General features: G+C 49.5%; 1 protein-coding gene across 1 annotated transcript in view; it reads right to left on the reverse strand.

Moving 5' to 3' along the window:
* Positions 1 to 26,114, reverse strand: part of LOC138284568 (intermembrane lipid transfer protein VPS13C-like) — a 953,192-nt gene that overhangs the window by 538,245 nt on the left and 388,833 nt on the right. The window contains exon 7 of the mRNA XM_069223471.1: positions 19,264 to 19,323. Coding sequence (XP_069079572.1) covers positions 19,264 to 19,323 — 60 coding nt within the window. The remainder of the gene's footprint in view (positions 1 to 19,263; positions 19,324 to 26,114) is intronic.

Below are 26,114 nucleotides of genomic sequence, written 5' to 3' on the forward strand. Positions count from 1 at the left end.
ACAAACTGCAGGCACCAAATGGCTAGGACAGAAAAATTACAACTTTCTACAAGTGTCATTTTTACAATTGTGACTTAAAATTGGACTTTACCATTAAAGACAGTTTTCTATTAAAATAACCCAGACTCCAAAAATGACTTTATCTGCATCCAGTCAAATGTTATCACTTATTAAATGTAATAAAGTAACCCAATGGTATCCTATATGAAAGGTAGGTCTTGCAATAATGGAAAACACATTTGAGGATTTTTCACTACCAGGACATGTAAACTTAAATGTACATGTCCAAATTTTTCAAATAAAACTCTTCTTCCCAAAAGGTGGCTTAGGGCATACCCAATGGGTGATTTTTATGAATTAATATTCAAGGTTTCGAAAGGTTCATTTTGCTAGGTCAAAACAGTAGTTTAAACGAAACAAACAGGCAGCACTGGCAGGTCTAGGACATTTCAGAAAGGCTGCTTAAGAGGGTGGCGAAATCAATGCTGGAGGCCCACTAGTAATATTTAACTTACAGGCCCTGGGTACCTGTAGTATCACTTTACTAGGGATTTACAAGTAAATTAAATGTGGCATTTGGGAGTAAGCCAATTTCATGTGTAAAGGAGAAAACACAAGCACTTTAGCATGGGTTAGAAGTGATAAAGTGCACAGAGGCACAACGTTTGGAGTGGATGCTGCAAAGAGTGCTGTAGGAAGCTGGCTCTGTATGTACTATTTAAAAGTGAGAAATAGCATGCACAGAGTACAAGGGTTCCCCTTAGAGGTAAGATAGTGGCAAAAAGAGATAATTCTAATGCTCTATTTTGTGGTAGTGTGGTCGAGCAGTAGGCTTATCAGAGGGTAGTGTTAAGAATTTGTTGTACACACAAGCAGTAAATGAGGAACACACACTCAAAGACAATTCCAGGCCAATAGGTTTTTATAGAGAAAATTATCTTTTCTTAGTTTATTTTAAGAACCACAGGTTCAAGATTTACAAGTAATGCTTTAAATGAAAGGTATTTCATGTGGGAACTTTAGGAACTTTGAATTAGCAAAATAGCATATACAGTTTTCACATAATGACATATAGCTATTTTAAAACTAGACAGTGCAATTTTCAACAGTTCCTGGGGGAGGTAAGTGTTTGTTAGTTTTTGCAGGTAAGTAAACCACAGGTTCAAGATTTACAAACAATACTTTAAATGAAAGGTATTTCACTCAGGTATCTTAGGAACTTTGAATCATCACAATAGCATGTACAGTTTTGGCAAAAATGGCAATAAGCTATTTTAAAATTGGACACAGTTCAAAATTCAACAGTTCCTGGGGGAGGTAAGTAAATGTTAGGTTCACAGGTAAGTGCAACACTTACAGGGTTCAAAGTTGGGTCCAAGGTAGCCCACTGTTGGGGGTTCAGGGCAACCCCAAAGTTACCACACCAGCAGCTTAGGGCCGGTTAGGTGCAGAGGTCAAAGTGGTGCCCAAAACGCATAGGCTTCAATGGAGAAGGGGGTGCCCCGGTTCCAGTCTGCCAGCAGGTAAGTACCCGTGACTTCAGAGGGCAGACCAGGGGGGTTTTGTAGGGCACCGGGGGGGGGGACACAAATCAGCACAAAAAGTACAACCTCAGCAGCACAGGGGAGGCCGGGTGCAGAGTGCAAACAGGCGTCGGGTTTGCAATAGGTTTCAATGGGAGACCCAGGGGTCTCTTCAGTGGTGCAGGCAGGCAAGGGGGGGGGGGGGGTCCTTGGGGTAGCCACCACCTGGGCAAGGGAGACGGCCACCTGGGGGTCGCTCCTGCACTGGAGGTCGGATCCTTCAGGTCCTGGGGGCTGCGGGTGCAGTGTGTTTCCCAGGCGTCGGGTTCTTTGAAGCAGGCAGTCGCGGTCAGGGGGAGCCTCTGGATTCCCTCTGCAGGATTCGCTGGGGGGGCTCAGGGGGGGTCAACTCTGGCTACTCACAGGGTCGCAGTCGCCAGGGAGTCCTCCCTGTAGTGTTGGTTTTCCGCAGGTCGAGCCGGGGGCGTTGGGTGCAGAGTGAAAAGTCTCACGCTTCCGGCGGGAAATGTGTGGTCTTTAAAAGTTGCTTCTTTGTTGCAAAGTTGCGGTTTCTTTGGAACAGGGCCACTGTCCTCTGGAGTTCTTGGTCCTTTTAAATGCAGGGTAGTCCTCTGAGGCTTCAGAGGTCGCTGGACCCTGGGGGACGCGTCGCTGTTGCAGTTTTTCTTGAAGTGGGGAGACAGGCCGGTAGGGCTAGGGCAAAGCAGTTGGTGTCTCCGTCTTCTCTGCAGGGCTTCAGGTCAGCATTCCTTCTTCGTCTTCAGGTTGCAGGAATCTATCTTGCTTGGTTCTGGGGGCCCCTAAATACTAGATTTAGGGGTGTGTTTAGGTCTGAAGGCTACACCCTCTTTGTGCCTCCTCCCTGAGGGGAGGGGGGCACATCCCTAATCCGATTAGGGGAATCTTCCATCTGCAAGATGGAGGATTTCTAAAAGTCAGAGTCACCTCAGCTCAGGACACCTTAGGGGTTGTCCTGACTGGCCAGTGACTCCTCCTTGTTTTTCTCATTATCCCCTTCGGCCTTGCTGCCAAAAGAGTGACAAAGGCACTCTCCCCATGTGGCCAGCAACATGTCTGGTGTGTGGCAGGCTGGCGAACTAGTCAGCCAACACTGGAAGTCGGGTATGTTTTCAGGGGGCATCTCTAAGATGCCCTCTGGGTGTATTTCACAATAAAATGTACACTGGCATCAGTGTGCTTTTATTGTGCTGAGAAGTTTGATACCAAACTTCCCAGTTTTTAGTGTAGCCATTATGGTGCTGTGGAGTTCGTTTATGACAGACTCCCAGACCATATTCTCTTATGGCTACCCTAAACTTACAATGTCTAAGGTTTTGTTTAGACACTGTAGGGGCATAGTGCTCATGCACCTATGCCCTCACCTGTGGTATAGTGCACCCTGCCTTAGGGCTGTAAGGCCTGCTAGAGGGGTGACTTATCTATGCCATAGGCAGTGTGAGGTTGGCATGGCACCCTGAGGGGAGTGCCATGTCGACTTAGTCATTTTCTCCCCACCAGCACACACAAGCTGGCAAGCAGTGTGTCTGTGCCGGGTGAGGGGTCCCTAGGGTGGCATAAGACATTCTGCAGCCCTTAGAGACCTTCCCTGGCACCAGGGCCCTTGGTACCAGGGGTACCAGTTACAAGGGACTTACCTGGTTGCCAGGGTGTGCCAATTGTGGAGACAAAGGTACAGTAGGGAAAGAACACTGGTGCTGGGGCCTGGTTAGCAGGCCTCAGCACACTTTCAAATCATAACTTGGCATCAGCAAAGGCAAAAAGTCAGGGGGTAACCATGCCAAGGAGGCATTTCCTTACAAGGGCCAAGTCCAAGAATGTGGGACTGCTGAGATTCGTACTACTGGTAGGGATTAACCTGAAGGTCACCTGTACTGAATGGGGAATAACAATTACTGGTAGCGAGAGGGGTGTGGGACTCAGGAACCTGAATATTGAAACACTAGAGACCTTACTTTGGTGGCCTGTGTATATTGTTTGTGAAAGCTGTATTTTATTTTGTATTTGTATATAAAAATACTCCTTTAGCATAAAAGCAAGTATCTGACTGGGAAATAACGTATTTCTGCTATTGAACATATTTTGAGTGAAGAGCCTGTGTTCACCTCCTGTCTACCCCTATCCGCTTCTGAGAAGCCTTGGGCTGCTTGACCTGCGCTATCACTGAGATTAAAGTGCTATAGGGATACTTGGACCAGTTGCTCAAGATCCATAGTTGATCGGGTCCTGTGACATTGGGAGTAAAAGACCTCAACCCCCAAGATTGGACCCAGTAATTCTTGCATGCCCCATGGCCCTCTGAATTAGATTCTGAACTAATAACAAATATACAAAGTGATTAAAGGTTTGGGTATTTTGAATATATATTTTTCTGAACAATATTGCAAAATGTGTTATGTCCTCTTGTGGTTCTCAGTAATGGCTTAGTGAAAAAGTTATTAAAAGCAGAAACCTCTTGGTGGAGGTGGCACTTTCGAGGCCCTAGCCAAGCAGAACCTACCACTCCCATCAAGGGTTGTTGATTATACTCACTGTCTATCCTGCACTCACCCTTGGATAGATTGGCATGGACCAGTCAGGGTTATCACAGGGGCAATGTGTGAAGCACTGGCACAGCACTACCACCCAACAAATACGAGCACCACAAAAGAGACTTTACACAAGGTGTATCTAAATAAAGTTTGTATTCAACACACACATTAGTTGACAGAACATGAAAATCATGTAAATCTGGACATAAATCACATTTAGAAATATCACTAGCAGTACTAGGCCCAATTGTATTAAAACAACATTAGCAGTATATACACGTAAGAAAAATAATACTTTCCCTCCCAGGACCCTGATGCTATGCCAAAACATTGTCAGCACAGGACCCACTCTAGCAAGTACTCCAACTCAATATCACACAGTTATAGGACACACCCCAGTTCACAACGATAGCAGTAATATACAGAGAATAGCAGCACAGATAAAACCCAATGTCAACTATGACAATCCTCTGACAAAGAAACAACATGTACTGCACAATGCTGAGCAGTGTAGATAATCACAGACACTCACTCGGTCCGCACTGCTATGCAGTGCCACAGATTTTAAGCAGGCCAGTATAACATGCACCAGACAATACCAGTCACACACACAGAGACCCAAGTTCAGCGGTGCCGTCCGAAGCAGAATGCCTACCTCTGAGGGTTGCAACCAATGAATCCGACATCGCACACAATGAACATGCAGTCAGTGCCACACAAGAAAAATGTGCATGCTCGACAAAGGCGGACCACACTGGGACCTGCAACCGGTGAATCCGCTCACTACCAACAAAATGCTTATGCGAGTTATTGCCCCACGATGAAGGACCACACCCTTGAATGAGGGCAGTACTTTGAAGGCTCTGCACCAGGCAAATCCAGTCTCCAGGAGCAGTGCTTACTTCCACGCCTGCACCGCTTTTACCAGATGACATCCAGCAGATGATGTAGGGAGGGCACCGCTCTCCAGGTGACATAGGTAGAAGGTGCAGGTCCCTTGCAGGATGTCTTTGATGTCCTGGAGACCACCACAAAATAACAGGGGACAAACCAACATGCCCTTGGAGAGCAAACAATGTAGGAAATGTATGCGGTCCCTTCCTAGGGCAGTAATCCTTGTGCACAAACAATTCTTCTGGCACTGTGCACCACGTTCCTGCAAGTGTACCTCTACTTTGCTGCAGTGTGGCACCAGCAGTTATACTGTAGTGTGCCTTCAAAGTTGGGGGCGGTTCAGAAGATTCCCCTTTGAACCAACGATGTTTCCCCTAAATTTCAATCCTATCTGCCATGGGGCTGTGAAATGCAGATCTTAATCTTTAGTGGTGCCATGATTTGGCTCCGAGAGGCCAAGTGTCAGTACTTCTCCCTCCAATCAATCCGGCCAGGCCCACAAATGTCAGAGGTCTTTGTTCCAGTTGTGTGCCTAAGTTTTATAGCTGATGCTGAGGAATGCATAGATGTGCTCCTCTATCCCTGTGTGGACTCAAGTCGAATTAAAAGGCACACTAAGGCCCTCATTACAACCCTGAGGGTAAATTCCGATACCGCCATGCTGACGGCCGCAAAGATACCGCGGCCGAAATCCGCTACAGGTATTACAACCCACATCTCGTAATCCGCCACAATACAGACACCCACACAAGTCCGCCACACCAAAGGTCAGTGATAAACTGGCGATAGCAAAACCCACACTGTCACGCCAACAAGAATACACCCACACTATCACGACTCACGAATCAACGCAGCAGTCATTCAACCGCGGTAAACCACTGGAGGTACACACCACCACGCTCAAAATACACACACATTTACAAAACACAACCACGTTGGACAATTCGACATACACACAGGTGATACACATAAAACACACACCCACATTACCCACAACCCCTTACAATGACATTTTTGGAAGAAGCACAGAGAGAGAGAGAATAACAAACACAACACCAGCATCCACAGGCACACAACACCATCACTCACACAACATCCACGCACCTCAAAGAACACACACACCAACACAAAACATCACACAGCACAACAAACATTACTTCACACATCACCCACACCACATTATGGCACCTCAAAGACACCCCAGGTTTTCTGAGGAGGAGCTCAGGGTCATGGTAGAGGAAATCATCCGGGTAGAGACACAGCTATTTGGATCACAGGTGCAGCAGACCTTCATTGCAACGAAGATGAAGCTATGGTGGAGAATTGTCGACAGGGTCAATGCAGTGGGACAGCACCCCGAACACGGGATGACATCAGGAAGAGGTGGAATGACCTACGGGGGAAGGTGCGTTCTGTGGTATCTGGACACCAGGTAGCTGAACAGAGGACTGGCGGTGGACCACCATTACCTCTTCCCCCATAACTAACAACATGGGAGGAGCAAGTCTTGGCAATCATGCATCCTGAGGGCCTTGGAAGGAGTAGCAGGAGGACTGGACTCTGGTAAGTCAAGATCCAGAATCCTTCCTGGAGGTGAACTGATGATGTACTAGAACGTAATCTGTATCTGACTGTGACGCGCGGGTTCTATCTTCCTCTCCTGGAGGCACAGAGTAGAAGGTCTCCCTTTATGAAGCACCTGTAAGCTCCGCCCGCTGAGCCACGCCCCGTCCACCCTCGAAGTAGGTAGGGAATTCCCGCCTCTTGCCAGGATGACGGACAGCTTTCCAAAACGACCCCACTGCGTTTTACCGCCGATTCCGGTGGTGTGTTGTTGATGCGCAGAAGCACGAGGACATCTCCACAAAGACGCACTAGTAACAATAACATTGCCAAAGGCACACAAGGTTGCTGGAGACGTTTACCCCGTGGCCCATCACGTACCCCTATTGTACAATATAAACAGGGTATATAAAACATGCTAGGTAACGCTTACTGACATACTCGTAGAAAATACTCCGGTTGTGTAGGCCACGATGCTCATTTTACAGAAACTAAACCTCAAAGGAAGCACTTACCAATATAAACGTAGCAGGTGCCGCAGTCGAAGCTCAGCTTCTGGAAAGGACAAGCCACCCTAACTCTCGGGCTTGGCAAAGATAAAGCAAGGCTGTGCGCTCAGAGATCCCATAGCAGAGGAAGATCCAGAATCCTTCCTGGAGGTGAACTGATGATGTACTGGAGCGTAATCTGTATCTGACTGTGACGCGCGGTTTCTATCTTCCTCTCCTGGAGACACAGAGTAGAAGGTTCCCCCTTTATGAAGCACCTGTAAGCTCCGCCCGCTGAGCCACGCCCCGTCAACCCTCGAAATAGGTAGGGGAATTCCCACCTCTTGCCAGAATGATGGACAGCTTTCCAAGGCGACCCCACTGCGTTTGCCGCAGACTCGCGTGGTGCGTCGTTGATGCGCAGGGGCGCGAGGACATCTCCGCGGGGACGCACTAGTGGCAATGACCTTGCCGGGGCACACAAGGTTGCTGAAGACGTTTTGCCCCCGTGGCCCATCACGTACCCTAGTGTACAATGTGGACGCGGCAGATGCCGCGGTTTGAAGCTCACCTTCTGGAAAGGACGGCCCACCCTGGCTCTTGGGCTTAGCAGGGATGGGGCGGGGCGGGGCGGGGCGGGGCTGTGCGCTCAGAGATCCCATGGCGGAGGGGATCTGGAATCCTTCCTGGAGGTGAGCTGATGATGTGCTGGAGCGTGGTCTGTGTCTGACTGGGACGCGCGGTTTCTGTCTTCCTCTGCTGGAGACACAGAGTGGAGGGTTTCTCCCTTTGTGGAGCACCTGTGGGCTCCGCCCGCTGGGCCACGCCCCGTCCACCCTCGAGGTAGGTGGGGGAGTTCCCGCCTTTTTACCAGGATGATGGATGGACGACTAAGTATTTTTTACCCATGTTTCTAATTATGTATTGTATGTGCAGATGTGTGTGTATAGTCATGTGTGTGTGTGTGTGTGTATATAAATATATATATATATGTGTATATGTTGTTTCTGTGCCTGGCATGTTTCTATGAATTTCTGCTCTCTTTTTATCACACTTATCTACTCATCGCTCTTATGTCATGTCTCTATCAAACTATCCTCCATTCTCACTCGGACTCATCCCAAATCCCTTCGACCACTTCCATCTCCTAAATATCTCTGCCTAAGCTCATCCCTCCACCCCCACATCTAACTCACCAAACCTCACTCTACCTCTGTGACCTCCCACACAACCCTACTAAATTCTCCTGCATTCATCTCACCCTGCTACTATGCTCTCACTAACCCTTCCACATCCTCTTTCCCCTCCGCCCCCCTTTTATTCATCTCAAGCCTTTGGATTGAGCAAATGAAGGATAAACTCCCAATTAACACTTCTGGATTTCTTTCCTCCTCCACCCCTCCATTACTCCAGTCAATCTAACTAACAAACTCTCATATCCGCAACTCAAATTAACTCATAATAATACTAAAACTGTACTCCTTATTAAATTATACTAATCCATCACTAATTCTTGTTGGGTACCGGAGTAGCGTGCTACTCATCGAAAAGCGCTTCGACGCCTCGTCAGGGGTAGTAAGCGCTATATAAATACGATTACAATACAATACAATACTATCATATCCCCCACACCGTACCTGCATGCCATCACAAACTCCTACCCCTACCCTCACACCCATCACCCCAACACCCCACAGATACCCCACTATCACAACCCACACATCCCAATAACAAGCCCTGCATGTAACACCAATGCATGGACACCCATCACCAAAGCATGTCCAGTCGAGAGACTCACCCAGGCCACAAAATCATCAATCACACAAGGGCCAAGCCAATAATGCAAGCAAAGGAGTAGAGTGTAACTCACCCATTGCACAAGATGGCACACACCGATACAATAACTATGCATTTACACCCCAACAGGACCCCTACCCCAACGTCACCGGACAGGAGCTGCCACCCACATCCAGTCCCCCCACAGAAGAGGCCCACAGTGACGACAGCAGCTCTGCACGCCTGGATCAAGATGACCAGCCCGGCCCATCAGGGACCTCGGGACAATCGGTTCCCCTGCCACAGACACAAACCACCACTGAACCTCCCCCTCAGGAAACACCACCACAGCAGCCACCCAGCGGGCCCATCCCTCTGTCCCCAGGACACGTCAATCAGCAGTGTGTCCGCCACTACAGGGACCCCAGGCAACCCCACTAACCCAAGACAATCAGGGACCTGGGGTCAGTGGGCACACAGTTCAGGGGCCAGAGGCACAGGATAACAGGGAAGCTGGGAGGACTGGTGTGCGACAGGGGGAGGACAGGCCCAGGGAACCCACTCTCTACAAGGCACTCATGGGAGCATACCATCATTCCCAGGAGACCATGGGCACGGTACTGGTCAAGTTGCAGGAGACCCAGCGGCTGCAGGAGGGACAGTACCTGGGGATCAGGGAGGACTTAAAGTCCATTAACACCACCCTGGCCACCATTGCCGGGTGATGGCAGACATGGCCAACACTGTGAGGGAAGCAGTGGCACACCACCGGGCCCCTAAACGATGAACAGCCCTCCACCTATGCCGGCACTAGTGGACAGGAGGTCCTGCCACAGGACCAACAGGCCACCAGCACCCCACCCCCTGCAGAAAGAGAACCACCTTCTCTGATCTCTGAGATCTAGGGACAAGACAGAGAACATTGCCAAGACCCCGCCAGGAAATAAGACTCTCCTGATTGTCACCCTTCTGTCCCACTATGTCGCCCTGACAACCTTGAACTGCCATTACTCCACCTCCTATGCCCCCCTTGGACTATGCACCTGTGATACCAATAGACTGGACCCCACCATGGACATTCCTCCACCATCACCCCAGCCCATTGCACATACCCCTCCACTGAATAGCACTTAAACACCCTTGAATCACAAAACGATCTGGAGTCAGTCTGTACTTTCTCAAGTGTTATGACAACCTCTCTGACAAATAGCAATGTCAATGTTCATTTTCACATACCAATGTTCTACAGTTGTTGGGCAGCAGTAAACATAGCAGAAGGCAGAAAGTGGTACCCAGATCTGTGAAATGGAAACCCAAAGTGAACTGTCAGGGTCCATTCACAGAGGTAAAAAGGCAGAATCATGCAATGTCCTACAGTAGTAGGATATGAGAGGAGCAGTGCCAGTCTCTTACCTGTGTCTCATTGGAAGTATTGCATGATGATGTTGTATCGGTTGTCTATATCTTCTTCTTCTGCCTCTTCTTCCTCACTGTCCACAGGCTCCACAGCTGCCACAAGACCAACATCAGGCCCATCCTCCTGCAGAAAAGGCACCTGGTGTCGCAAAGCCAGGTTGTGCAACATGCAACAGGCAACGATGATCTGGCACACCTTCTTCGGTGAGTAGTACAGGGATCCACCTGTCAGATGGAGGCACCAGAACCTAGCCTTCAGGAGGCCGAAAGTCCACTTTATTATCCTCCTAGTTCGCCCATGTGCCTCATTGTAGCGTTCCTCTGCCCTTGTCCTTGGATTCCTCACTGAGTTCAGTAGCCATGACAGGTTGGGGTAACCAGAGTCAACTGCAAAAATCGAGGGACAACTGTTGGACACACACACCAACCCTTAGGGACTCACCCATACCCAGACACCTATGTCAACTGTGTTGGGACCTTGGGCTCACCTATTAGCCACACCCGGTGCCTCTGGAGTTGCCCCATCACATAAGGGATGCAGCTATTCCTCAAAATGTAAGCGTCATGCACTGAGCCAGGATATTTGGATGTACTGGTCTGCTAAACACACAATCTGCACATTCATGGAATGGTAGCTTTTGCGGTTTCTGTACACCTGTTCATTCCTGCGGGGTGGGACAAATGCCACATGTGTACCATCAATGGCACCAATGATGTTGGGGATATGTCCCAGGACACAGAAGTCACCCTTCAATGTGGGCAAATCCTCCACCTGAGGAAAAACGATGTAGCTGCGCATGTGTTTCAGCAGGGCAGACACTGTGGACAACACGTGAGAGAACATTGGCTGTGACATACCTGATGCCATGGCCACTGTTGTTTGAACGGACCCACTGGCCAGAAAATGGAGTACTGACATGACCTGCACTAGAGGGGGGATTCCTGTGGGATGGCGGATAGCTAGCATCAGGTCTGGCTCCAACTGGGCACACAATTCCAGGATTGTGGCACGATCAAGTCTGTAGGTGATAATGATGTGTCTGTCTTCCAGTGTCGACAGGTCCACCAGGGGTCTGTATACCGGAGGATGACGCCATCTCATCATCTGCCCCAGCAGATGTGCCCTATGGAGGAGAAGGGTGAGCAGAGGGTCAGACACCACATGGCTTGAAATAAGGGTGTTTTGAACAATTGTGATGTAATCGGTGTGTGGCGATGTCTGTCCATATTCCTGCCCAAAAGTGCTGTGATGCAGTTAGTTGCCCTGCCATGTGGCCCCCTGAAATGGCGGCTGCCTGACCTATAAGGAGGGACAAGGGGAAATGAGGTAACTGCACTGGCGTTGTGCAGTGTCGTGGTAGGTGGACAAAGACCGCGGCGCAATTCAGCATTGGTTATCATTGGGCCCTATGGGTTCCAGGAGCCAATGACAATGTACACTAGTGGGGACGGTACTCGCCGCCGCAGACATAACCGTCATTTTCTATCTCTTCACTCACTTGATACTTGACCGTCAACAGGAGAGGACCTACACTGCAAGTGCTGCTGTGACCTGAGTCTGGAAGCGACAATAGCTACAGTGTCTAGGGAAAGGACTCCTGCCTTCACCGCGGAGGAGTTGGACAACCTGGTGGCTGGACTCCTCCCCCAGTACACGCTACTCTACGGTCCTTCAGAAAAATAGGTGAGTACACTGTGAGCATGATGGATGGGACATGAATGTATGAAGTGGGGTGGATGGAAGATACGGGGGTGGGCTGAGGCCAGCATGTGGGGATGGTCAGTGTATGTATTTCTGGGCCAGGGTGGGAAGTTGTGGCCAATGAGTAAGAAGAACCGGACGGGGGAGTAAAATCCATTCTTACTTCACTTTTCCTCTAGGTCAGTGCCCACCAGAAGGGTATTTGGCATGCCATCGCCAAGGAAGTGCGGACCCTGGGGATCTACCATAAAAGGAGCACCCACTGCCGCAAAAGATGGGAGGACCTGCGCAGCTGGACCAAGACGACGGCTGAGGCCCAGCTGGGGATGGCCTCTCAACGTGGGAGGGGTGCCCTTTGCACCATGACCCCCGGGATCCTGGCGGTGGCATATCCTGAGTTGGATGGGCGCTTAAGGGCATCACAGCAGCCACAAGGGGGTGAGTACAGTCACATTCAGCTGACTGCGCGCTGTATGAGGTGTCTGGGTGGGGGAACTGGGCTGTGGGATCCCCTAGGCCAGGACAAACTTGCTAGGGTAGGTCCATTGTTAGGCAGGCTCTGTGGCACTCCAACCCCAAAAGTGGTAGTGGCCTTCTACACCTAGTCAGGCTCCTGTGGGTTCCAGGTGTGCATCAAATGGGCTTAGGCACAGTCCCTCATGGGCAGGTGATTTTCCCAAGTACAGTTAGTGCATTGCCTAGTGCATAGGGCTGCTCCCTGTGTATTGTGTCCGCCAATGGTGGTGTTGTTGCTGGAAATGACCATGTGTCTCGCCTGTCTTCCCCCCCCCCCTTTTGTTTTGTCACCCTGTCCTTGTGTGCATTAGCATCATCTGGCGGGGGAGCATTGGCACCGGAGCAGGAGGGAGCTGCAACCCACATGGCCCAGGAGGATGAATGTACGGAGTCTGAAGGCACCAGTGAGACGGAGGGCGAGGGGAGCTCCCCGATGGGGACAGGAGGAGACACTAGCGACATTGACTCCTCCTCTGATGGGAGCTCCCTTGGGGTGGCGGGCACCTCTGTGCCCCCTGCAACAACAGGTACAGCCGTCACCCCCCTACCAGCACAGCCCTCCCAGCAGCCATTCAGTGTGTTTCCCGTGCCCGCTCACCAAGGAGGGTGGGCATCTCCTTCGCCCCAGGCACCTCAGCCCCTGCCCCAGTCAGCCCTGGTGCCCTCAGTGAGGAGGCTATTGACCTCCTGAGATCCCTCACTGTTGGGCAGTCAACCCTTCTGAATGCCATCCAGGGTGTCGAGAGGCATCTGTAGCAAACAAATGCATACCTGGAGGGCATTCATTCTGGCGTGGCAGCCCAACAGAGAGCATTTCAGGCTCTGGCCTCAGCACTGATTGCAGCCATTGTCCCTGTGTCCAGCCTCGCCCCTCCAACTTCCACTACCCAGACCCAATCCCCTCTACCTCAGCCTATCCCAAGCACATCATCAGACCAGCATGCACACTCATCAACACACAAAAGTGGCTCAGGCAAACATAAGCACCACACATCCCACAGGCACTTACACAAGCACCATACCCATGCAGACACACCAACATCCACAGCCTCCACTGTGTCCCCCTCCCCCACGTCCTCCACCTCCCTCCCAGTCTGGTCTCCACTCACACCTGCATACACTACATCCTCAGCCACTACCTCCATCACCAGCACGCCCATCACCACTCACGTGCAATCATCACCCCCACTACCATGCACACATATCCCCTGTGTCCTCTCCCAGTGTGTGTGTGAGCCCTCCTACCAAAGTACACAAACGCAGGCATACACCCACTCAACAGCCATGGACCCTCACCCAAACTCAGACGTACACCTCCTACAACCTCTACCTCTTCCTCCACTCCCAAAGCCCCTCTATCTTCCCGACCCAGTGTGTCAAAGAAACTTTTCCTGGCTAACATTGTCCTTCCCCTAGGGCCAGGATGTCCAGATCCCAGCCCAGCACCTCAGCCACAAAATCCTCGAGCACTGTGGTCCCTGCAAGTCCAGCAACATTGCGCACGACACCCACCAGGGCTGCTAGTGTGCCACCTAGTAAGGCCAAGGATCACCCTATTCCGCCATCTGCCAAGGTGAAGAAGGGGCCCACATGCCGTAGGGGAAAGCCGCACCAACCACTCAGCAAGGCCTCCTCCAAGACAAAAGAGGACAGTGCCAAGGTCCTAGCAGCGACTTCCAAGGTGGGGAAGGTACACAAGGCCAAATGGAAGTCAGCTCCGGGCACGGAGCCTCCGGGTGAGGGACTGGTGTCACCAGTTCTGCAAGACAGAACAGCAAGCTGTACGGCGGTAGCCACCGCCACCTTCACATCTGCTGCCTCTGCTACAGTCCCCAGCATCATCCCCAGTGGGCAGCCGTCCAAGGCTGCAGGAGATGTCCTGCGGTCTCCCTCCACAGGTGCTGACACCAGCATCACCGGCAGCATCTGCGCCGCAAACACCGCCGCAGCCACTGCCACCTGCCCCGTGACATGTCCAACCAGTGCCACCACAGCCGACATCAGTATCATCCCCAGTGGGCAGTCGTCCAAGGCTGCAGGAGACATCCTGGACCCTGCACACACTACATGAGGCACCACAACCAGCACTGGCATTACCAGCAGTTGGCAGGCTAGGTCGCCACAGGGAGGAGTGTCTCTGCCGCCTTAGAGGATCATGCTACCTGTTCACAGAAAATCTCATGGCTCAGACACCCAGGTGAGGGAATGTGAACTGCCACACCCCACGTGCAGCACTCTGGGCACAAAGCCCCCTCCAGAACCAGTGGAGAACAGCATCAACTACCCCAGTCCTTGGCAGGATGAAGCACTCTGGGCACCAGGCCCCGTCAGAACCAGAGGAGAACAGCATTCACTACCCCAGTCCTTGGCAGGATGAAGCACTCTGCACACCATGCCCCTTCCAGAACCAGTGGAGAACAGCATCCACTACCCCAGTCCTTGGCAGGATGAAGCACTCTGGGCACCAGGTCCCCTCCAGAACCAGTGGAGAACAGCATCCACTTGAAAGACTGTGGCTTTGCGCTCCCCAGGATAAAGCAGTGGGCAAACCACCCACTTCAGAGACTTGGGAGACTGGCTTTGCACTCCCCAGGACCAAGCAGTGGGCATGGAGCCCCCTCGTGGAGCAGTGGTGCCGCCCATCATCCGCCTGAGGTGACCCCCCCTCCCCTTCCCCCTGAGGTGCCTGTGTTTTTTTCGACCTGATGCCCCAGCAGTGTTCTCTCCGTTTTGAGGCAGGTGTCAGGTGTGGGCTTCGCCCATGCTATTTGGGACCACTGGTCCACGGACATGTAACAGAAAAGTATCAGGACTTGTGTACTTACTGTGAATATTTGTATATACTGATCTTTTAAATTTATGTTGGCCTATCTGGATTTTCTATGATTACACTCGTTACAATCATTTCATTTGGTCCTTGCATTCTTCCAGGGGGCTACGGGGTGTCAACGTAATGTTGCTGCATGTGTTTATGTGTGTGTTGTTGGGGGTGGGGGTGTTGCGTGTGTGTGTCACTCTCTTTTTCCTCCCCCTCCCCTGTGTGCTAGGTACAGTACTCACTGTGGTCGTTGCCGCCGTATTTAATGTTCCTGGTAGAAGAGGAAGTAAACCAACATTGGTAACACCTGTAACTCGGGCTCCATGGCATCCTGGTTCCTTGTTGGGTGTCGAGAGGTGAGTGGTTTCCGTTCCAAGTACCGTTTCTGCCGTGCTTTTGATGGTGTTGGTACTGCCCCGGAAAAGCTGGCGGATTGGTGAGTCATAGTACAGTGGGCGGTACATTGTCTTCCGCTTGTCTGTTGGCGGTTACTGCCGCGGTGTTTGTTGCTACCGCTGTGGCGGTCAGAGTGTTAAAGTGGCTGTCTGTGCTGGCGGTTTCCGCCATGGTCGTGATTCCATTTTTTTTTTTTTTTACCGCTGGCCTGTTGGCGGTATTACCGCTGCTTTATCACCGACCGCCAGGGTTGTAATGAGGGCCTAAGTGTTTTAGGCAAAGAAATTCCCACTTTCTAGATGTGGCATTTCTCCATGATTATTGACAAACCCACCTTTACCATAGAAGGGGATATGTCAAGATGAATGCAATGATGGTAAACAATACGAGGCTACTCTGATGCAAACTGCTGTTGCAGCTACGAGTACCTGTAACACTTCAGCCATGTATGGGCACAACTAGACAGTGAAAGCACACAAGGGTATCTTTCACTTTCTGGGCATATGTGCCCTTGAGCACAGACAAGTCTGCATTAGAAGGCTGGACACATGTTTAAAAACACCATCGGTGCAAGTGTGCACACAGGCCTGCTAAATCAGATGGGGCAATTGTTTGAAGCACCCTAGGTGCTAGTGTGCACACCTAGGCCTGTTATGACAGGCTGCATGTATATTTAAAAACCCACTAGGGGCTAGTGCACATGCACAGGTCTGTTACGGCAGGCTGGAGACAGTTATAAAGCACCATAGGTGCGAGTGCACACCCCTAGGGACAAGTGTGCAAACAGGCCTGCTATGACAGGCTGGATACCTATTTAAACATGCCAAAGGGGCTAGTGTGTACACAGGCCTGCTAGGATAGGCTCAGCATATGTGTTGCATGCCAGTGAGAACGCGTACACAAACTGGCCAGCGCCACTTCCTGGTATAGGTAGGAAGGCATGCCCACTCCCATACTGTATTGCCAGAGGTAAGGGGCCCAGGGCCCTAAAGCCACTGGGTAGGGAATCAGCAAAAACCTGTTTCCGATATTGCATGGTGAAGAATCTGCCTCAAGGTAAACTGGAGTAAATGAAAATATGTCCATATTAAAAGGTACTCAACCACAATGTCTGCAGCACAAAAGACTGGAGAGCACTTTAAATACTTAGGTATAAAATTGGCGTAGTTGACCACCAGAGATGCTAGGAATTAAATATTGCCCCATTACACTATTCATCCGAACGGTACTTTTCCATGTATGTCTATTGCAAGTTTAAAGTTACATATTTAGTGCTGTGATCGTATTTTTTATGAACCCCTCTTGCTTAAGAGGTTGCGCATATGGGATCAGATCTGAAATAAAAATATAAGTGACAATTGTAATCTTTGGGATACCCTTTGAAATAATCCTGAAAAATGTTATTTTGAACGTATTTTGCTTTTTGAACAAATGATAACATTTGGGAGGGACTATTAGGTGCATTTTGAAGAAAAAAAAACATTAACGATATTTACGTTCAAGGGTTCACGTTTTAAGATGAAGAAATGTTTTGCACAAAAAAATAGACTCCAAACTAAATCGTGAATGGTATCATGTATACTTTTGCTCTAGGGCACAAATATTTCTTCTGTTTTTTTTTTTTGGGAGTTTTTTTTTGGTATATTAGCAATAGGGCTTATGGACCACGCCGATTTAGCAAAATCTTTCGCTTAAATTACTATTCAAACGTTAATTTTTACTATGCAGCCTTATAGTATTCCCAAATGTGGTTGGCCTTCGATTTTCTTCCATTGCAATGTGTATCTGGAGAAACCCTGAAAGCGGTTCCCTAACGTACTAATCTTGTATCTTTTTTATTTTCTTAGATCACTAACACTACAGGCCCTGTGTGTATGGCTCAGAAGCAGTCAGTCCGGCAAACAACAGGAAAACATTTTATGTGGAAGCTCCATCCATTATTGGCAGTCGCAAGACACTGCACGCTTTCTAAAAGAACTAACATTTCCTAATATTTGATATGTAGATGGATTAGCATGGGTATAGGCCTCTACAGAGGCATGTATTTTGCTGTATTTGGAAGCAGCTTAGACTGCCTACGTGGGAAGTAGGAATACCAATTTCCTATTTTACATTAGAGCCAATGGTACTCCTGCAACACAAATGCCTCCATTTTCCCTACCAACGGATCGTTGATATTCTCCAAAACGTTTAAAAAGCTGGATGTTCTTAGTTGCTTGCTTCTTGTAGACTGCCTTTGCTTTTGACATGAATTCTCAGTCACCAACTGGACCTTCCTTCGCGTAGCGTGTAGGGAGTCCAAATATTCCTCAGCTTCCAAGGATAGCATGGATGCTCAAATCTGCATTTTGCAGATAAATGATTTCAATATACAGAATACCACATTTGCTTTCTGTAAAATGTATTGATCCAACAACTTATTTTTAGCTGGTCCCCCGTGAACTTGGTGTATGCACTACATCTTTTTGCAAATTAAAGCTCTAATTTAAAACCTTTACATAACAGGAAACGAAAAGGTACCATGAATCTTTGCACAATTAAAATCTGAGTATTTCAATCTTGTCCTATCTGCATCTATTGTATATCCTATCATGGAAAAAAAACAGTTTATTAAACAATCTTGAAGTTAAAACTCACAGATGGGATCTGACTTCCAACTGTAGAGTACTTTAAGTTCTTAGCAGGTTAGTAAGGTAGGAATCTCTAAGCAGTTGTAGTCCGTAATGGTAAAAATGGTTGGACATTTTGTGGGAAGAAAAAAAACGATAGAGACAATTGTCTCTCAAAACCACCACCATCAATCCCTACTTTGGTAAACGTGCAGTTCCAAGCAATGCTCAAAATTATTAAATTGTGAAAATATGCACATCTAGCCTGGCAGCACTCGCTTCTATCCCTCAACAGGACAGTGTTTATTGAAAGCTCAGTGGTTACTTATTTGTGTAAAACTGAAAGAAAACATCAGTTTACCGTTTTCCGGTCCTAGAAGTTCAGCAAAACGTTGGTGAATATATGGACATTTATGAGACTAACTATTGGGGTTAACTCTTTGTGATTGCTCCTAAGATTTTCATTGTGTTATAGCATTTCCTTAGTGAATCTCTGATTCCATAGGTAGGAAAAAGGGCATTAGGGAACATTAGGCCTTCTCAAGCTTTGAAGGGCATTTAGGTCAGAATCAGAGCAAATGTTTTAGATGATGCTTCCTATTATTTCAACTTGCATATCTTTCCTCTTAATGCACAACTTACAGCCTGCTGTACTTGCAGTTTTAAGCTGTATGGATGAGTTAACATATTGTATTTGTAAAAAGGAAATATTGTTGGACAGTTACCACATAAATGAAAGTGCTTGAATGGCATCATTTGCATAGCATCCTGGTAAATAGACTAATACATGAGATTTTTGAAACACAGGTATACATTTTTATACACAACTTCTGTCCACTAATTAGGTATTCATTAGTTTGCTGCCTGCTTTACTTTGCATTTACAAGAAGTCCCTTCTAGCTATTACAATACATTCTTCAGCAATAAGTGATCTTTGAGATGAACATGTGTGACATTATTTGAAGAAGAGAATAAAAAAACAGATGTATTACCAAAAGACTCAGTTCTCCTAAGGTAACACCAAAAGAAAATGGCATGGTTGGATCCGTTATCTGAAACAAAAATAAACAATCCAGCTTTAAGCACAATGTTACTATGAAAGCTTTCTCAAAACTGTCTACTTCTTTTTATTATTTGCATTAATCAACAGGGTAAAATCACATACTTAACCAAAATATGAATTCTTAACAACTACCGCTATTCTAAAGTGTAAGAAATTGTCTCGTTAGTAGAGAGGGGTGAGAGTCCCACTTAAGCGATCAACACAATTCCTGTCAGGGTGAATCACAAAAGTCACTAAATAAGCCTGTGCTTAATACTCTCGTAGATTGGCATAGAGCAGTCAGGCTTAATTCAGAGGCAATGTGTGAGATATGTATGAAAATGACATCAAAAGAGTAAAAACGCAATCAGTAGAACCAGAGTTACAAGTTCCTAAATGTTCATGTAAAAATAGCGCCAAATGGAGCAAAGCACCATCTGTGGGTATCTGGTTGCTGTGGACCCGGACACAGCCCAAGTTCAGGCCGACTGCGATGGCTCACGAGCTGGGTACAGTACAGAGTTAGGCCCGCTGGGAGTTGTACTTTCTATCCTTGATGTGCAGCCTTGCTTTACAAGGCCCTATGTCAGATCAGCTACAGCTTTCAGCTAAGTGGCAAGGCTTCACATTGCTTGGCATGGCTCTGCTGGTCTCTACATTACTCTGTGATGGATCCAGTGCAGCTTTCGCACAGGATCTGCGAAGCGTGGCGCTCAGTGTCAGATCTGGTAAAGCTTTCAGCAGTGTGGAGGACTCTGCGTTGGATCTGGCGAAGCCTTCAAGGGGAAGCTGTGTGGCTCTGTGAGGCTCTGCACATTTCAGATCTCATGGAACCTTTGGTTGGGCAGGGAGAAGTACACTGACTCCAGCTAGGCGTCCAAGAACTTGACAATAGCACTGGGAGAGCGGTCAGGACCACACCAAGAGGCCAACAGAGGGTGCCAGGTGTAGGCCAGCTGGGTCTGGTCAGCTGGAAAGCAAAAACGGCCTCTGGGAGCTTGCTGTGACCCTGTAGCTCTAATAGGAGGTCAGACAACCGGCCCCTGGAGTCACTCCTATGCTTCTGGGTTGGAGGTAAGCAGGCACCATCTTCCTTCTTCAGACTGCAGCACAGTTCGTTTCTGAATCTTCTCAGGTCCAGAAGTGTTGTGATGACAGTTTGAGTAAGCCACTGCTAGCCTAGGTCTGTCGGAAACCACCTTTGTCTAACCCTAAGCTGGCTCGGGTCAGTTCTTCCCTTTTACCTGGGTTTGGGCCCAAGCTGTCTAGTGAAACAATGGACAGGCAGGACCACGAGTGAGTTGTATTTACCAGTGATGGTAGGCATCTTCAGAAGTTAGAAAGGAGTGCATAGGCCTTATGCGACGCTTTGATGCTTAGGAAGGAGTTGGGAACAATGCTCCAGACCATCCTGCTCAGACGTGGATTTCCCTCTCCACACCCAAGGCCCTTTTGTCCCTTGTCTTGAAGTAATATATTTCACACCACAGGAGAGCCATTAACAGTCACGTGACTCTTTTACACTGATAGAAAGGTATATTTCAAATGAGCAGAAAAGAATAAGTTACTTACCTTCGGTAACAAGGTATCTGGTAGAGACTATCTAGCTGCAGATTCCTTACCTTAGAATTCCCTGGCGTCCGCTTTGAATCCGGACTTTTTTCTGAGCACTACCCTGCGCGCGCGACGTTGGGCGGCGTCGTTCGGATCCGAGTGTGTCGACCAGCTCCACGTGCATCGTCAGCATCGTTGGAGCCATCTATGACGTCACGGTTGTCTATATAGACGCCGTCTCGGTGCGCGTACGTCAGTTCTTTTCCACAACTTCCCACGCCAGAAGGGCAGAGTCATGGAAGAACCAACCATTATGGATTTTACCTCTGACTGTTTGAAGCAAAAATTCTTTCATGCCTTTAAGAAAGGCAAAAACGCGAAGATCAAAAATATACATATGTACACATAAATACATACACATATATATATAGATCTATCTACATAAGAAAAATATCCGCAGAGCGGGGAGGCGTGGGCGGGTGTAAGGAATCTGTAGCTAGATAGTCTCTACCAGATACCTCGTTACCAAAGGTAAGTAACTTGTTCATCTGATAGAAACTTCTAGCTGCAGCTTCCTTACCTTAGAATAGATACCCAAGCTATAACCCATGGTGGTGGGTCTGAAGGAGATTTTTACACCAGAAAGTCCTGGAAAACAGACCGGGCAAAATGCCCCTCTCTTCTCACCTGACTATCTAGGCAGTAGTGTTTTGCAAACATGTGCAAAGAAGCCCACGTTGCAGACTGGCAGATGTCCACCACCGGTATGCCACGTGCTAACGCAGTAGTAGCAGCTTTCCCCATAGTAGAATGATCTCTCAAGCCCTCGGGAGGCTGCTTCTTCGCCAAAGCGTAGCACATCTTTATACAGAGAATGACCCAGCGCAAAATATATAGTTTCTGCACTGCCCGACCCTTCTTTGCACCAACGTACCCCACAAAAAGTTGGTCGTCCACCCGGAACTCTTTAGTGAGGTCAAGGTAGAACGATAACGCTCTTTCTGGGTCAAGCCGATGGAGATGCTCCTCTTCCTTAGAGGGATGCGGTGGTGCAAAGAAGGTGGGCAGGGTGATATTTTGACCCAGATGGAAAGGGGTCACCCCTTGGGGAGGAAAGAGGCACGAGTTCTTAATACTACCTTGTCAGGATATATCGTGAGGTACGGTGGCTTTGAAGGTAAAGCCTGCAGCTCACTCACTCTCCTGGCAGATGTAATTGCCACCAAAAAGGCAGTCTTAATAGTAAGCAGCCGGAGAGGACAGTTATGCAAGGGCACGAAGGGAGCACACAAGGAAGGTAAGAACCAAATTAAGATCCCACTGGGGCATAACGAAAGGCACAGGCGGGAATAGATGCACAAGCCCTTTCAAAAACCTCTGTACTATAGGTGATTTAAACAGAGATGGCTGATCGGGCAACTGAAGAAAAGCCGATAAGGCTGCAAGATAGCCCTTGAGAGTCCCCAAGGAGGAACCCTGCTGGACGAGAGACAATATAAACAAAAGGATGTTAAACAGAGAAGAAGAAAGAGGATCAATAGACCTCTCTGAACAATATGAAACAAAGCGTTTCCAACGGCAGGCGTAGATTGACTTAGTAGAGGGACGCCTGGCTTCCAGAATGACGTCACAGACCTCGGGAGGGAGGTCATAAACCATCAACTGTCGCCGCTCAATCTCCACGCATGAAGGCGCAGAGTTGACAGGTTCGGGTGGAGAACCTTCCCCTGCTGCTGCGACAGAAGATCCTCCCGAAGAGGCAGCCTGATTGGAGGACCGATGCTCATTTTGAGAAGCTCTGGATACCAAACTCTCCGTGCCCAATCTGGAGCCACTAGGATTACTTGGGCCCGGTCGTTCTTGATTTTCTTGAGAACTCTGGGCAGAAGTGGTATAGGCGGAAAGGCGTACAGGAGGCCTGAACTCCACTCACGGCGAAAAGCGGCGCCTAGCGATAGCCCCCTTGGAAACTCCAACGCGCAAAACTGCTGACATTGCGCGTTCTCTGCGGAGGCGAACAGATCTAACCAAGGCTCTCCCCACTGCTGAAAGAGTGCTTGCGCACCTCCGGATGGAGACACCATTCGTGATCCTCTAAGCGTTTTCGGCTGAGTTTGTCTGCTCTGGCATTCAGAGAACTTGCCAGGTGTTGAACCACCAGGGTCATTCCCTGCTGTTCCAGCCATGTCCAGAGACGTAAAGCATCTTGACAAAGGGTCTACGCCCCCACACCGCCCTTCTTGTTGCAGTACCACATTGCTGTAGTATTGTCCGTGAACACCTGCACCACCTTCCCTTTCACAACAGGAAGAAATGCTTTTAATGCTAGCCGGATCGCCTGAAGCTCCAGCAAGTTGATGTGGAGCCCGGATTACACCGCAGACTCTGATCTCCACCTCCCCCAGATGGCGGCCCCATCCCAGAAGTGATGCATCTGTCACTACTGTTAGATCTGGTTGGGGAAGAGAGAGTGGTCTGCCTTTGACCCACTCGCAGTTCACTTACCACCACTGCAGATCTTTCACAGTCCCCTCCGAGATCTGAACCACGTCGGTAAGATTTCCCTGATGCTGTGCCCATTGGAACTTGAGGTCCCACTGCAAAGCCCTCATGCGCCATCTGGCATGCTTGACCAACAGGATGCAGGAAGCCAGGAGTCCCAGCAGCCTCAGAGTCTGTCTCACCGAGATCCAGGACAGAGGCTGAAACATCGGTATCATAACCTGAATATCCTGGACCTGCTGTTCAGGAGGATAAGCCCGATGCTGCACTGTGTCCAGAACAGCTCCGATGAAAGTGCTTCTGAGAGGGAGTCAGGTGTGACTTCGGCACATTTATAGTGAACCCCAGCGAATGCAAGAGGTCCACAGTCGTCTGGAGGTGGGTGACGAGAGCCTGGGGCGTAGGAGCCTTCAACAGCCAATCGTCTCGGTAGGGGAAGACTGAAATCCCTGACCTGTGCAAATGAGCTGCCACCACCGCCGTCATCTTTGTGAACACCCGAGGGGCACTGGTGAGGCCAAAAGGAAGCACGGTAAACTGAAAGTGCTTGTGGCCCTTCTTGAACCGCAGGTAACGTCTGTGGGCTGGCAGGATAGGAATATGGAAATATGCATTCTGCAAATCCAACGCTACCATCCAGTCTCCTTGGTCTAGGGCAGACAAAACCTGAGCAAGAGTGAGCATCTTGAATTTCTCCTTCTTGAGGAAGAGATTGACGTCCCTTAAATCCAAGCTAGGGAGTAGGCCTTTGTTCTTCTTGGGAATCAGAAAGTAGTGGGGATAACAACCACTACCTACTTCTGATATCGGGACTCTTTCTATGGCTCCCTTGGCCAAGAGAGCTGTAAATTCTTTGTGAAGCAAAGCTAGATGGTCCTCCATCAGCCATTCCTTTGTCGGAGGGACAGAAGGAGGGAAAGACTGGAAGGGAAGGGAGTAGTCCTTCCATATGATCTGCAGGACCCACTTGTCCGTGGTGATGGAAAGCCAGTGAGGGAGATGAAAACAAATCCTCCCTCCAACTGGACAGACATGATTCCGCAGAACCATACTAGGAGGGCTTGGGCGCAGTGGAGGGGGGCTGTGTGGCGGCCGACCTCTGGCCAGACCGTCTGGGTATGATGGTACCACGACCACGTCCTCTTCTGGGATACTGTGAAGCCTGAGGACGGTGGCTGAACTGTGGCTGGCGTGGTACCACACCCCTTCTGAAGCCTCGAAAGGGACGAAAGACAGACTGCTGTCGTGCTGACGCTGAAAGGCCTGAGGATCTGGCCGTGGCTCGAGAATCCTTGAACCTCTTAAGCGCTGAGTCTGCCTTTTTGCCAAAAAGGCAAGAACCATCAAAGGGCATGTCCATCAAGCTGGACTGGACATCCCCTGAAAAACCAGTAGAACGTAGCCAGGCGTGGCGACGTAGGGCCACTGACAATGAAATCGCTCTGCCCAGCGAGTCAGTCGTGTCCAAACCACACCGGATAAAGTATGGGAATAACGGCCCAATAGGCAAGAGGTGTTTACGGACCTCAATGCTAGGCTGGTGGAAGAAAACATCTTCTTCCCAAGCTGATCCAGTCTATTGGATTCCCTATCCGGGGGAGCGGAAGGGAAGGCACCACGGGAAGTAAAGGCTTGGACAACCAAGCTCTCAGGAGTGGGGTGTTGAGTCAGGAAACTAGGGTTGCTGGGAGCGGGCCTATGGCGGCGGCCGACCGTCCTATTCATAGGAGCCCCTGTGCTGGGTTTGGACCACGTACCCAGAAGGACGTCTGTAAGAGCCTCATTGAAGGGCAACAATGGCTCCGATGTTGACACCCCTGGCTGAAGCACTTCTATCAGGATATTCGTCCTGACTGGCACCGTAGGGAAATCTAGGTCCAAGACCTCAGCTGCCCTATGCACCACCATAGCGAAAGAAGCACCCTCTTCCGTAGCCACATTAGGAGGAGAGAGCATACCAGTATCTGGAGACGTGTCCAGTCCACTGACCTCCCCTAGATCCTCATACCAGTCCTGTTGCAATCCAGATTCTAAAGGGTCCTCAGAACCCTCCAATTCCTCTCCTGCATCTGGCTGATCTAAATAATGCTCAGACAATGATCTGGGCCGAATTGGCTCCGTCAAAGTCAGAGTCGACGTCACTCCGGATCATCTGGAATAAGGATGGGGATGTTACCGGTGGGCGCCGGTGGCGGAATCGTCGACGTCGGACCAGGTGCCGAAAGGAGGTCGACTGTGAGAGACCGGCGCCGGCCCGGATATGGTATCTGATCCTGGGGTCCCCAACGGCATCCAAGCCGAAGCAGCCGTCGTCGAATCCGAAGGGGCCCCTGCTGACCCCACAGGGCCCAAAGACCCACCCGAGGGTGCAGCCCGCTCAAAAACGAGACGCATTGCCTCGTAAAACTCTTATTTGAGCGGGGGTCGATCCGGTACCCGGAAAGGGGGGAAGGCGCGGAGTCCACCCTGGCGATGGCTCTGCAGAACCGCGCTCGGAACATCGACGTTCCCTAGACGCCTTGTTGGCCGACGGGCGTGGCGAAGACGAAGTCCGCTGAGACTTCTTCTTCTTATGCCTCATACCTTCGGATGACCTCGAATGCGAGGAAGAGGACTTGGTGCTCCGGGAGCGGTGACGCGACCTCCTCCTACTGCAGGAGGGTGACCTCCGCGGAGTCGCGCCAACCGAAGAAGAATGTCGGGCCGCAACAAGCTTAAGGGATCTCTCCCTCAAGGACTTCGGCG

The sequence above is a fragment of the Pleurodeles waltl genome, chromosome 3_1 (genome assembly GCF_031143425.1).
Source record: "Pleurodeles waltl isolate 20211129_DDA chromosome 3_1, aPleWal1.hap1.20221129, whole genome shotgun sequence".
NCBI lineage: Eukaryota > Metazoa > Chordata > Amphibia > Caudata > Salamandridae > Pleurodeles > Pleurodeles waltl.